We start from the raw sequence: 13,521 nt of genomic DNA, 5'->3' as shown, positions 1-13,521 counted from the left end.
CTGTCCGCATCGCTGATGGTTCACAGGCTGTGTTACATCCTTCCTTTGTATAACGTGGTCAAGCTGTATCTGGCAAGTAATTAGAAGTGGCAGGGAAACATTATTTTTTTTGTAGGAGATTGGACAAGACCAATGTCTTCACTCAGGAGCAACTGAAAAGGATTTGAAAGCTACAAGGTAGACAATAATTAGAGACACAGTCCTGCAAATTGTACAAAATGTGTTGGAAAGCAAGAATGGGAAAGTGGTAGAAGAAACTGAATGATCACATGGTCCCTTGTTACTGACTACATGTTCACATCTGAAATCTTGTTGATATTTAGTTGATAGTTGTTTGGTTGATTTGGAAAGGCAGGAGCCATGACTGAAAGTTCTGGCAAGAACCACCTTCAGATTTCACAGCACTAGCTGTCTGGCGCTGCTCAGAACCACCACAGGAACAATTCAGATGTGGACATAGCTTTGATGAAAAGCCAACACAATCTCTGTCACCAGATGTGCTGAGTGACACTGGAGTTTCCTGGAACCACTGGGTTGTCTTCAGTTTCTATCAAATGTTTTAGACCCTCCAAACACTGAGCTTATCAGGGGTGGGGGGGCATTCAGCTAATCTGATGGCAGCATGCCTACCATGCTCGTATGCTGGAGGGGAACTTTTGTCTGGGATCTGAATCTTCGTTAGCCAGGAGGGAAGATGGCTTTTCATCTGTCCCAGTGTAAGTGATTAAAAAAAATTGGCAGTGTTCCCATGCACAGAATGTAATGGAGCTGCTGCCTTTCAGCTGAACAGCGTGTTTTCTACGAGTGCTGAGGTGCAGCTAGCAGCAGACCTGAGTCTGACCAAGTAGCCTATGGCACGATGCCAAAAGGCATTTGAAGGGGTTTTATCTCGGTGCTGTATGCACCGCTGCTGTGCAGCTGGGGGTGTGCAAAGCCTAAGGGGGTCGGAGGGCTCCCCTTGGTTTTGTGAATCCAACAAAGCATCGCTGTGTCGTGTTGCTGGACTTGGTTTCACTACAGGGGCATCAGCCACTGGCTGCTGCTAGTGGCCTGCAGTGGTTTTGCCTTTCTTGGCAGAGCTGTGGGCTGCGCTGTCTTGATGCAGCTCTGGTGCTTACTGGGAGCCGGCACAGCCCAGGCAGAGCAGAGGAAGGCTGGGGTGGCAGAGGGGAGTGAGACATGGTGGTTGGCAGGTCATGCAGCTGCAGGCTTAGGAGGCCCTGCAAGCTGCCTGATCCACCCTGCCCTACTCGCCATTCTAGAGCATCGCCTGTTCTGCATCGCAGCCCAAAGCAACAGGCTGGCGCACTTCCCGCTACTGACCACCCACGTGTCTTTGGTGCAGGTTACTACTTCACAGGGGATGGTGCTTACAGGACCAAGAAAGGCTATTACCAGATAACGGGGCGCATGGATGATGTCATCAACATCAGTGGACACAGGCTTGGGACAGCAGAGATAGAAGATGCAATGGTAAGTTCCAAGCAGGTAGAGGAACCTGGACAGGGCATATCTGTGGGGCAGGGTGGCCCTTTCAAAGAAGCTTTATAAATTTAAACAAGCAGGGAGTCTCTTGCCTGCAAGCCCCTGCCCCTGCATACACATGGCTTGATGCATAATGAATAGCAAAAGTGCAAAAGGAAACAGCTCCCCTATTAAGGAGAAAAGGAGGCAAGTGAGAGAGGAGTCACAGCGTGGGCACTCTCTGCAGTTGAGCTGTCAGAGCTGTTTCAGTGATGTTGTACCGTTGCAGTTGGCATTTTGGATGCTAGTGGAGTTCTAGTGCTGTGCTGGTGGAGGATGCTATGGAATCTCCATAAGGGATTCTTTCTCCTGTTTGTTCCTTCCCCTCTGCTAACACCTAACCTCTCCTTCGCAAATCTGTGCTACTTGCTCATCTGAACTAGCTGAGTATGCCTGAGAATTTGGTAGCGGTGAATGTGAAGCAACCTTGATTCATCTCAGCTGCAAAGCTAGCCTGTCATTTTGAGAGAAAATAATATTATAGCTCAGGGAATTGAAAACAAAAAGTCCTCAGGGCATTTATTTTCAAAGCTTGACATGAATATTTATTTCTATATTATGTGCCTTGCCTGCAAATGGCACTTAAATATAATACTTGATAAACCTGAGCTGTGTTCACATTGCACACAGGATCCTACTTTCTCCTCTGTAATTTTTTTGTTTGGGTGGGTTTCTGATCATAGGCACAGGATCTGGTTCCTCTCCCACTCGTGTATATGTATATGCATATATTTATCTGCTTTAATTGCTCTGTGACGTTTTCTTTCATATTTTAATATAATTTAAGATAGCATAATCCAGTCTTTGTTGTGGGATTCAGATATGCGATTTCTTCCGGTGTGCATGGCCAAATTGTTGTCTTACTGCAGAAGGATGTTAAATTAAACTCTGAAGTGTGACAGAATAAATCACTGTTGTGTAACATAATAATAAAAATACGCATTTGGCAAAACAACCCTTCCCCCCTTCTGGGAAGATGAAGAAGCCTGATTTTTGCTTGTGATTTGGCCACGGACCGTCACCACCTGGGACAGTGGTCATGCACACACAGAGCACAGACAAATAAAGAGGAAGCAGGTTTCCAGCTGGGACAAATTCAGCTCGGTGTGCAGTGGGATTAGCGGGGAACGTGAGAATACTACTTTGTGTGTTTAAAGCAGGGGCGGTCCAGCCCATAAATGCTACTCCCAGAGGTGTGGCTGTGGCCACCAGCTGACCATGCAGCAGGAAGGCAGCACGCACCTTTCCCATTGCGCTTTCAGCAGGATCTGCCAAGGGGAGCCTGAGATAATGGCAAAGTGGTTTTTTCCTAGAGCAACTGGTGCAAACTCTGTAGGGCTTGAAGCAATTGTTACGCTCTTCATGTTTTTCTTTCACTTTTTGTGAAGGCTGATCACCCTGAGGTCCCCGAGACAGCTGTGATTGGGTATCCACACAAGATCAAAGGAGAAGGTATGTGAAAATCGATGCCCTCAGGTGACACCTAGGTACTTTCCTTCGTTTCTAGCCTGGACTGCGTGTTAGGAGGTGCCTAGGGCCATAGGAGGGCAGTTATCCTTAGGCTGGCTGGTGTTGCAGCCCCAAGAGGCAAAGACAGCCGTGGAAATAACTGCACGTTCCGAAGCTGGGTGCAGGTTTTATTCCCTAAACTATTTTCATACATAATGTTTGTATGTGTAGTAGAGCTTCCTTAAAAAGGATCATGCTCGGATATGTCCTTTGACCAGAATGGGAATAGCTGAGTTGTGCTGGCCAGGTTTTCATCCCAGTGGCACTGGTGATTTATGTTGAGTTGCCATTGTTACTGAGATCAGCCTGGTCCATAGATGCCAAGACAAGGCTGGGCCATCATTTGAGGGCTGGAGTCTGATTCCCTTTTGGGAGTTTCTTGGCAGTCTGGTTTTCTTGGCAGTCACTAGGTTGCACACAGGAATGATTTGAAACCTGCCTTGGCAGTTGAATGAGCATCCCTGGTCTTGCCAACCAGGATCTAATATGAGGTGTGTGGCTTCTGCTCCTTTGTCTTCCAGGTGCCTTTGCTTTCATAGTGCTGAAGGAGCAGACAGCTCATATAGAACGTGTCAAAGAAGAGCTCAAAACCATAGTGGCTTCCAAGATAGCAAAATATGCTGTGCCTGACCACATTCTGGTAAGTGGGAGACTGTAACTGGTACCAGGAGCAGGAATGGTCACACAAGCAAGCCTCACCTTCGTGCCCACAGTGCTGCTGTTGTCCCTGTCTGGCAGGAAAACAGAACCAGCTGGAGGAATCCCTAGGTAGGGGAGGGCAGGTGCTGTGGTCTGTGTGTGCTCCTTCTCCATGCTTGAGCATCAGCAGTGACCCAGGGGGCAGCTGGGGTATTACAGCTGCTCCAGCCTGCAGAGCAGCCTTCTCGGTGGGGCTCTTGGTGTGTTTTAATGTTACCCCAAGGCTGCTCCATTTGGGCCAAGCGCTGAGCAACCCTTTAAATGGGATGCACAGAAAGTGTTGAGAGCACCGTGCTTGGTAAGAGCTTGGTAAGGAGGGGAACCCCAGGCCCACCCTGTGCCTCAAGATGCGCTTGATGTCCCTGTTTACTGTGCAGCAGCATTACTGCTCTGTATGGCTCTTGCCCTCAGCTAACCCCTTGCTGAAGCCATGCAGCGCTGTGCAGTGGATTGGATAAAACCCCACCAAACTGTAGAGAAACGTCACGACCTGCAGTGTCGCTGAGAGGCAGAATTATACTTTCCATTGCCCAACTACTTTGTGTTGATAATTAGCATCTACCCTGGATCTCAAAGCACTGGCTGCATCTGTTGTGCAACTGGCAGCTGTCCAGCCTAACCCTGGAAGCACTGATGAACTCCAGGCTCTGTTTCAAGCCTCACCTTCCAACAGCTAGTTGCCTTTGTGTGCCTGGGGAGAATGCACAAAGCTGCCCATTAGCTGCTCCCCAAGGCCTGCCTCCATCCCTTCCATGCTCTGCTTGGAGGCAGTGACCACACCACTTCTTTGAGTGGCTCTGCTTTAGCCACATGCTTGGAAGGTGGACACCAAGCCACAAGTTAGAGAATGCAACAAGAGTAGGCAAGGGTGGCTTGGTCAACTTGGAACGGCCCAGCACATCCTCAGTGGATTGGACTTTCAGGTTTGCAAGGAAACACCTGTTTCCCTGTGTTTGGGGGTAGTCCTGAGAGAAGCCCTACAACTCTTTCCTTGCATGTTAGTTAATGCTTTGGAGTTTTGTAGTCTACTGGCCTGATCATGTAGCAAAATGTGAGACCTGCTAGCATCTCTGGTGCCTGAGAACTTTAGAAACCCCAGGCTGAAGTTTATACTAAAGCCTTTGAATCTGCTGCTAAGTCCTTTGCAAGAAGTGTAGCCAAGGCATTTAACATGCTTCTGGTTATGAAGGCAGGCATTTAGGCTGACAGATATAATTGGGCAGAGAGAAACATCAGGAGACAGGAGTTACTCCTTGAGCAGGAGACCCTGTAGCTGGCGTGCAGTACTGTGTGCTTGATATTCCTGCCCTGTAAAGGGGAATATGTCTGTCTGTTCTGGTAATGTGTTGAGATCAGTGTCATCATCAGTGCCTGAGTTGTCAAGTGTAACTAGCTTTCTAGTTCAATAGTTAACAGCTTATTCAGGACCTGATGTGCCAAAGAGCTGTATGTCCTGCAGCACCCAGCCTGGGGATACACAGCAATGAGTAAATGGGGAACAGAGTCCACTTAAGGAAGAATAAAATCTATAGCGCAAGGGATCGATGCTAGTGACACTAATTTTCTTGAACATAAACTAGTGTGCTGAACGGCCTAGTATTTTCCAGGAGCCTGAAGTGAGCTGTGGCCCTGAGCTAGTGTGCCAGGCTTAGGGCAGTTCAGCCAAGTGTCCTTGTAGTTCCCAGCAGGACGCAGGTTCTAATACAGGTGTGTTTTTCCCTTCTCTGCAGGTGGTGAAACGTCTTCCTAAAACCCGATCAGGGAAGATCATGAGAAGGCTGCTGAGGAAAGTAGTCACTGAACAATCAAGCAACATGGGAGATGTTACCACACTTGATGATCCAAGTGTTGTCAAAGAGATATTGGATGCTTACCAGAAATACAAGGAGAAGAGTTCCTCATAACCAGCTGCTCTGGAATCTCTGTCCTCTGGTAACATGGAAGGTCTCAAATAACCAGGCAAATGACATAGTTCTCTTGGTGTTTTTTTAAAAACTTGGTTCCCTTCTAGGGGAACAAGATTTTACACTCCGCAACATATTTTGAGATGCATAGAGCTAGGAGCAATCTGCAGTTTGGCACAGTCAGTGGGCTCCCTTTCATTGCTTTTAGGGCTGTTGTAGAGCAGCTGTTGGTGGTTTATGTTAGCTATGATGACATTTAATACTAGCTGAAGCAAGATGCGGATGTTAATGTTTCTGATTTTATTGTTATTGTACGGGGAAATGTTTTTATACAACACTTTTGCTGTTTTAAAAGAAGCCCTGGAATACACTTCTTCAGTTTTGCCTTTAGCTTGGATATCTGAGTTCAAGTAGCTGTATTTCACGGCAGCTGTGGTGCCTTCTCAGCAATACTGGGTATTCTATTAGATGTTCCACCTGTGTTATTAGGGAAATGAGAAGGACATGCCTAGTCTGATAATTCTTGCGTTGTTCTAATACCTCCTTCAGCTTTCCTCATAAAGATTTGTTCCTACCCCTATAACTCCTGGGACTTGGCAGAGATGATAAGCCTGTGTCCCTTCATGTCCCACCTAGGCAACCCAGCACTAGCACTTCCAGCTGCAAAACTGAGCCACAGAGCCTACTGCTGGACCTCCTACGTGTCCTCAGTGCATTGCTGGTTGCGTAGGAGGAGTCTGGTCCCATATGTTTTTATTGTGCCTTCAGAAACTGAGATGACTAACTGGGCTTTTAAAGTAGCTGTCCTCTTCCTCATGGGTGATGACAACTGAATCAGTGTTGTCCATTGTGGTTCACTTCTGCCTGTCAGGAGTGGGGGTCTGCAGCTGGTAAATCTCTGCTGCCAGTTGGCGATTTGTGTAGGTGCCTTTGTTCTTGAAGTCTCTGTGAAAAAGGATGATGTTTGCTTGCTGTCTGTCAGAGAAGCGTTGGGAAACAAAATCCTGAAGTGCTCAGCAGAGGTTTGAAGCTGAGACACATGCTGGAGGACTCACTGTGACTTCCCGGGCTGTGTGATTTCTGACCAAGGAATGGTTGGTTTAGCCCACTCCCAAATGACCTGTAATCTTGTTTGCTTCAGCAAAGACAGGCACCCAGTTTGGAGGTAGGTTGGTTCTTGTGTCAGAAGTTATGACTTAATGTTTGTCATTTCAAGTGGGGCCCTCCCACATCTGCCCCCTCCACACGCTGCTGTGCTGATCTTCCAAAGAATTAAGTGCCAGGTGGGTACCCGAAAATTGTGTAAATTCACCAAGAAGAAGGAAGTACCTTTTGGATGCTGTCTGGAAAGTGATAGCAGCATTCCAGACCAGCAGCCTCAGAATAGCAGGGAACAATAGCCTTTGTCTTTCATATGCTTTCAAAACTGCAACTAATATATTCAGTATTTTATCTCTGGACTCATCACGAATACGTTTTGACTGAAGCACTCCTTATATTTGGGCTGTTAGGAAGAACTTGCTGGTAGGTCTCCTGTCCTCCACTATACCACTGAAGGTCATGAAAAAGCCTGTAGGTGCCGAATGCCTTTGAGCCTTCTGCCACTGCAAAATTTGGTTTAAGCTGGCTGAGGGGTTCAGAGTGGTTGGAGGGGCCAACGAGCATGCCAGGAAGGCATGGTGGAGGGACTCCTCCCCTCTCCCTGGGTGCAGAAGCTCAAGGTATGTGCCAGTGTAGCGTGCACTGTGCTGATCCTGGGAGTGTGTGCCACAAGGGCTCAGGCAGAGCTCCTCCATCTTAACCTGCCAAAGTCAAGTGACTGCTAGCCACCGTTCCAGTGCTGTGGCTGGGGTCACGCCATCACATCTTGCAGTCCTGCCTCTGTCTTTCTCAGATGACAATCTACTTATTTTCATGGAACTCTGGGTTTTGGCATGCCAAACCCCTGAGTAATTGGCAGAATTGCCAATTTTTACCCTAGTTTTCCAGGGGTGAGTTATTGCTGAATTTAACAGGAGCAGCACTGCCTTTTCCAGTGGGACCATGTATTGGAAAGACAACCTGTGCACCTAACTGGTGGCAGGAAGGAAATGGCTAGGCTGCCCTGTAGGGCTGGGAGAATAGTGAGTTTTTTGGCCAGCAGAGATGCTGGTACCAAATGGGGAAGAAGGCTGCTCACAGTACGATGTGTTCTTAAAGACAGGCCTGTGTCTTAGAACCCAGAGTTCTTCTGAGTACACTAGCTGCATTTGCTTTTTCTTAAATTTATTTTTTATTTTGTATCTCTCTAGGGACTGGGTAATACAGTAGGGAATACCATGCTTTGTTAAAATTCCCATCCTTCTGACTGCAATCCATTTTTGCTTGAGTTGAGTAGACACCCTGTGGACTTTGTGGGAAGTCAGAGATCCAAAGGTTTCATGGAGTTGATGAAATGTTAATATTTTAGGAGACAACCACTATATATATCCTCTTGTCATTGCAAAAAAACCCCAAACCTCCAGAAAAAACAAAACCAACCGCCCACCCCCAACTTCCTTAAGTGATTTTCAAGTCGGAAGCCACCAGGAGTTAATGGTTTTGACAGAAAAAAAGTAGACTCCCTTGTTTGAACAAGTTGTCTCCATGTAGTCTGAAATACACTGTGGAGAAAAAAAAAAAAAGTTTTGAACAAGGTTACACACTTTCCTTTTAGCCAAGAAAGCATTTCCTATACTGTGGATATAGCATTTCCTTGTCCTATTGACGTGAAATTTCCGTGCTAGCGTGTGACCCAGTGGTCACAGACCAATGATCTAATTCATCTGAACTGTCTCACAAAGACTAGCTATATGAGGAACCATGTGCTCTGGTGCATTGAGATGTTCGTCATACAATTCCTCTGCTCAGGGAAAGCGTGAGACAGGCATGCACCCTCACCTGCATCCCTGTTGTCATCATCAGTGCCTGAGTTTAACCTAAACCCCTGGGTTTAGGGACCACAGCTGCCAGTGAGGTTACAGACTGACCAGGTAGCTGTAGCACTCCAATAAATTCAAGGCCATGCCAGCCATGGTGTGGACGGACTGTAGTTAGAAACAAGCTTCATAATGTGAACTTCAGAAGCCTTAGAAGCATCTTTGCTAAAATTGTCACCAGCATGTGCAAGGTCAGGGTGCCACATGCCTGCCACCCAGTATCATGATGTCTGCTCTGTTTCTTCCTTGCATGTTTCCACAGCTGAGCTGTGGTCCTTGGGATGTCCATCTGCTCAGAGATGACTTGATACCCCTCAGGGTATTCATAGCATGTGGCGTGTTCTGTGGTAGACACAGCTCCTGCTGGGTGGCCTCAGCCCCTGCCTCTCCTAGTGAAACTGCACTTCTGCGAGTATACCAGCATCAGCTCTTGGAACTAACACCCCATGCTCAGTTCATCTAATAGCACCCTGAGGCTGGTAGAAACAGAGCTAGGCAGAGCTTGGAAGTGGTACTTCTTACAAAAAAGAATACTACTGCACTTCACTGGGTAGGCTACTCATAGAAGGCTTTGCCAAACATGGAATTTTTCAGCCAGAGAAGTCCCCTTTTCTTCTTTTCCCCCGTGATCTCTGCTAACCACAGTGGTTGCATTTGCAGTGCAAGCCTGAGATGAGCTTTGTATTTTTGTTGTTTCCTGGACGTCAGGAATATCAGCACTGGTGCGTGGTGACAGTACTTTCTGTTTCACATGCAGCACCTGCCCCAGGCTTGTGGTTCAGGTGAGTTTAGCCTGCGGAACTGGCACCGATGTCCTCAGTTCTTGAAATGCTAGGAAGGAGGTAGCTTGTGAAAGACCCCAGGTCTGCAGGCTGAAGAGCTGATCTTCACTAATCAGTGAAGGCGGTAATGATATATGGAATTCTTAGAGTGGGGCCATGGGACAGACTTGGAGGCAATTGCTTTGTTTGGAGAAGCAGAGCTGTTGAATTCTTCTACACCTTTGTGTGTCCATGAGTAACGTGTGTGTTATTTGCCAGATCGCCTTTGTAGCTTTGTTAAAAGAGATCCAATTTTTCCTATTGCCGTTTGTTGCAAAGAGCACGTGCTTGCTTTTTTTCCCCTACTCTGTTTTGCCAGTGAGACCCAGCCATGGTGCCTTTTCCCCCACTGGAGACACAGACCATGATTTTCTTAATTTTAGAAAGGGAAGATCTGTCTTTGTAGAGGTGTGTGTTGTACAGTCTAATGTTAAGCCTTTAATTTCATTTTGTTTTCTTGTAATCATGCTTTAAACACATTTATTGTCCTTGACCAAAACCAATTTCTTCAGTGATCTCTGTATTCCTATTTTCATTAAAGGAAGTGTCTTTCTCTGTGTGATGGGTTAGCTGTGTATTGTGGGTGCCTGCCCTCCATCCCCTAAAGCGTCTGGGACTTTTTCAGTTCTTTGGACTTGCTTCTGCCTGTCCTGGTTATTTTAGTCTGTCAGCACAGACCAAAGGAAAGCAAAAGGGGTTTGAGATCAGGATGAATCATCGTGTGGCCCAAATTGCTGTTTTGCTTTACTGCTTTTCTCTAAGCAGTAGCTCACAGGAAATGAGTTGCTGCCAGAAAACTGCCACTGCAAAACAACACAAAAAGTTGAAGAACTAGCATTGCAGTGTCAGTAAACTGCATGTCTTGTGTAAATCCTGAGGTCCTACTGCTCAACACTCGTATTCAAGGATCGCCTTCTCCAAGCTCAGCAGCGATGCATCCCAACAAAGATGAAGCTGGGCAAAAATTCCAGGAGGCCTGCGTGGATGAACAAGGAGCTCCTGGACAAAATAAAACACAAAAAGGAAGCCTACAGGGGGTGGAAGCAAGGGCAAGTAGGCTTGAAAAATACAGAGAAACTGTCCAAGCAGCCAGGGATCGGGTTAGGAAAGCCCTGATAGAATTAAATCTGGCCAGGGATATCAAGGGCAACAAGAAAAGCTTCTACAGGTACATTAGTGATAAAAGGAAGACTAGGGAAAATGTGGGCCCTCTCCAGAAGGGAACAGGAGACCTGGTTACCTGAATGTGGAGAAGGCTGAGGTACTCAAAGACTTCTCGCTATGGTCTTTATGGGCAGATGCTACAGCCACACTGCCCAAGTTGCAGAAGGCAACGGCAGTGACTGGGAGAATGAAGAACTGCCTACGGTAGGAGATCAGGTTTGAGGCAGTCTAAGGAATCTGAAGGTGCACAAGTCCATGGGACCTGATGGGATGCATCTGTGGGTCCTGAGGTAACCGGTGGATTAAGTGACTAAGCCACTGTCCATCATATTTGAGAAGCTGTGGCAGCCTGGGTGAAGTTGCCATGGACTGGAAAAGGGAAAACTTAACTCCCATTTTTGAAAAGGGAAATAAGGTGGACCTGGGGAAATACAAGCCAGTCAGTCTCACCCTGGCAAGATCATGGAGCAGATCCTCCTGGAAGCTTGCTAAGGCACATGAAAATAAGGTGATTGGTGACAGCCAACAGGGCTTCACTAAGGGCAAATCATGCCTGACAAATTTGGTGGCCATTTATGATGGGGTTATAGTGTTGGTGGATCCATGGAAGAGTGACTGACGTCATCTACCTGGACTTGTGCAAAACTTTTGATGCTGTCCCTCATAACATCCTTGTCTCTAAACTGGAGAGACATGAATTTGATAGGTAGATGACTGGGTGGATAAGGAATTGGCTGGGTGATTGCACTTGATGAGTTGTGGTCAACAGCTGAATGTCCAGGTGGAGACTGGTGATAAGTGATGTTCCTTAGGTGTCTCTACTGGGAGCAGTGCTGTTCAACATCTTTGTTGGTGACATGGACAATGAGATCAAGTGTACTCCCAGCAAGTTTGTTGACAACACCAAGCTGTGTGGTGCAGTTGATATGCTGGAGGGAAGGGATGCTGTCCAGAGGGACCTGGACAGGCTTGTGAGGTGGGCCTGTGTGAACCTCTATGAAGTTCAGCAAGGCCAAATGCAAGGTCCTGCACGTGGGTTGGGGCAATCCCAGGGACAAATACAGGCTGGGCAGGGAATGGATTGGGAGCAGCCCCGAGGAGAAGGACTTGGGGGTCTGGTGGACAAAAAACTCAACATGGCCCAACAATGTGCGCTTGCAGCCCACAAAGCCAACCGAATCCTGGGCTGCGTCACAAGAAGCATGGCCAGCAGGTTGAGGGAGGGGAGTCTCCCCCTCTACCTCACCCTGGTGAGACCCCACCTGCAGTACTGCGTTCAGCTCTGGGGCCCCCAACACCAGAAGGACACGGACCTGCTGGAGTGGCTTCAGAGGAGGCCATGAAGATGCTCAGAGCGCTGGAGCACCTCTCCTGTGAAGACAGGCTGAGGGAGTTGGGGTTGCTCAGCTCCAGGGAGACCTTACAGCAGCTTCCAGTACCTACAGGGGCCAACAGGCAAGCTGGAGAGGGACCTTTTACAAGGACATGTAGCAATAGGACAAGGGGGAAATGGCCTTAAACTGAAAGAGGGGAGACTGAGATGAGATGTTAGGAAGAAATTCTTTACTGCGAGGGTGGTGAGGCACTGGCACAGGTTGGTCGGGGAAGCTGTGGATGCCCCATCCCTGGCAGTGTTCAAGGCCAGGCTGGATGGGTAAAGCAGCCTGGTCTAGTGGAAAGTGTCCCTGCCCGTGGCAGGGGGGTTGGAACTAGATCATCTTTAAGGTCCCTTCCAACCTAAACCATTTTGTAATTCTATGATTTTCTTGTGTGATGCAAACAGAGTAATTAGAACAATTAGTTACCATTAGTTGATACGGATGGTTCAGCTGCTAAACTCCTTGTCCTATGCACACTGTGCACAGGTAGAAAAGGAGTGAAAATGGGATGTGTGTGGCGAACATGAGAGACAGCAGCATGTAGAAAGTGAGTGTGTAGCTGTCCCAGAGCGGAGCAGATGAGAAGAAATTTGTTCCCAGGTGCCATGGATCAGTAAGTGCCCAGAACACATCCTGTGCAGGGTGCCGTGTCCATTAAGAAGCAGATTGTGTTTTGCCCTCTGCATACCATGTGGATAACTCTATAGTTGTAATGCAGGGACAGGCACCTAACATCCTCATTAGCCACTTCTCCAGTTACCTCCAGCAGCTGCTTCTGGAAAGCTTCCAGCGCCACTCTTAGTTCTTGCAACCCTCTGGCAGGTGTCTCCCAAGTTACAGAAATGGCTAGATAGAAAGGCAGGTGCCCATCTCCTCACTTCATGTTTCACTACTTCAGCTGCCCTGATTTATTTACTGATAATTTGTTGGTAAAATGGAGACTGTTTCCTAGCCTAATACAATTATATTCAGAGGCTGTTTCTGTGGCCAGTTAAAGTCACATAAACTGATTTCAACAACAAGCTTCTGGTTTTAAACTTGGCAGGAACAGATGACTTTTTCTGCTTGAAAACAGACAGTTCGGGGCAGGAAATTGTCTTCTGGCTGAGTCTAGAGGCACACCATGTTTTTCATGGCAGTGAGTTTAGCCCTGCTTTGTCCTGGATAGAAGCATCTGGGGATGTAACCACCTTCTGGGGTGGAAATGGTCACAGCCATGCAAAATTACCAGCCTACAAACACTGGTAACAAATGATCTGCCACAGCAGATTTCTCATTCTTGCTTCAATTCCTCTGTAGCTGTTGTGTACCTGCCTGGACTCCCTGTGTCTGCAGTGACAAAGCTGACTTCGGCATTTTGGTTTGTGCAGGCTGGAAGAGTGGAAACCCAGTGCTTTTTAGTGCTTATTCTGCACCTGGCATGCAGAAAACTCGGTTTCTTTCCTACCTATTGGACCTTGGGGATGCCATTGTACTCCTCCGCGCCTCAGCCCTGTGTGCCCTCAGGGGTGACAGCAGCCTCGCAGCAGGGCTGGGTGCCCTCGGGGGTCCTGGCTGAGGTGGC

The 13,521-nt window shown here is 47.6% G+C and overlaps 1 protein-coding gene across 1 annotated transcript in view; it reads left to right on the top strand.

Moving 5' to 3' along the window:
- ACSS1 (acyl-CoA synthetase short chain family member 1) overlaps positions 1 to 9,976 on the top strand; it is a 38,614-nt gene extending 28,638 nt beyond the window's left edge. Inside the window, exons 11-14 of the mRNA XM_037405097.1 lie at positions 1,346 to 1,473; positions 2,913 to 2,976; positions 3,555 to 3,673; positions 5,463 to 9,976. Of these exons, the coding sequence (XP_037260994.1) occupies positions 1,346 to 1,473; positions 2,913 to 2,976; positions 3,555 to 3,673; positions 5,463 to 5,636 (485 nt within the window). The 3' untranslated portion in view covers positions 5,637 to 9,976. The remainder of the gene's footprint in view (positions 1 to 1,345; positions 1,474 to 2,912; positions 2,977 to 3,554; positions 3,674 to 5,462) is intronic.
- The last annotated feature ends 3,545 nt before the right edge of the window (positions 9,977 to 13,521 follow it).

Source organism: Falco rusticolus, chromosome 12 (genome assembly GCF_015220075.1).
Source record: "Falco rusticolus isolate bFalRus1 chromosome 12, bFalRus1.pri, whole genome shotgun sequence".
Lineage (NCBI taxonomy): Eukaryota > Metazoa > Chordata > Aves > Falconiformes > Falconidae > Falco > Falco rusticolus.
Note: the sequence above shows the minus strand (reverse complement) of the source record. Positions and strands in the feature narration are given on the sequence as shown.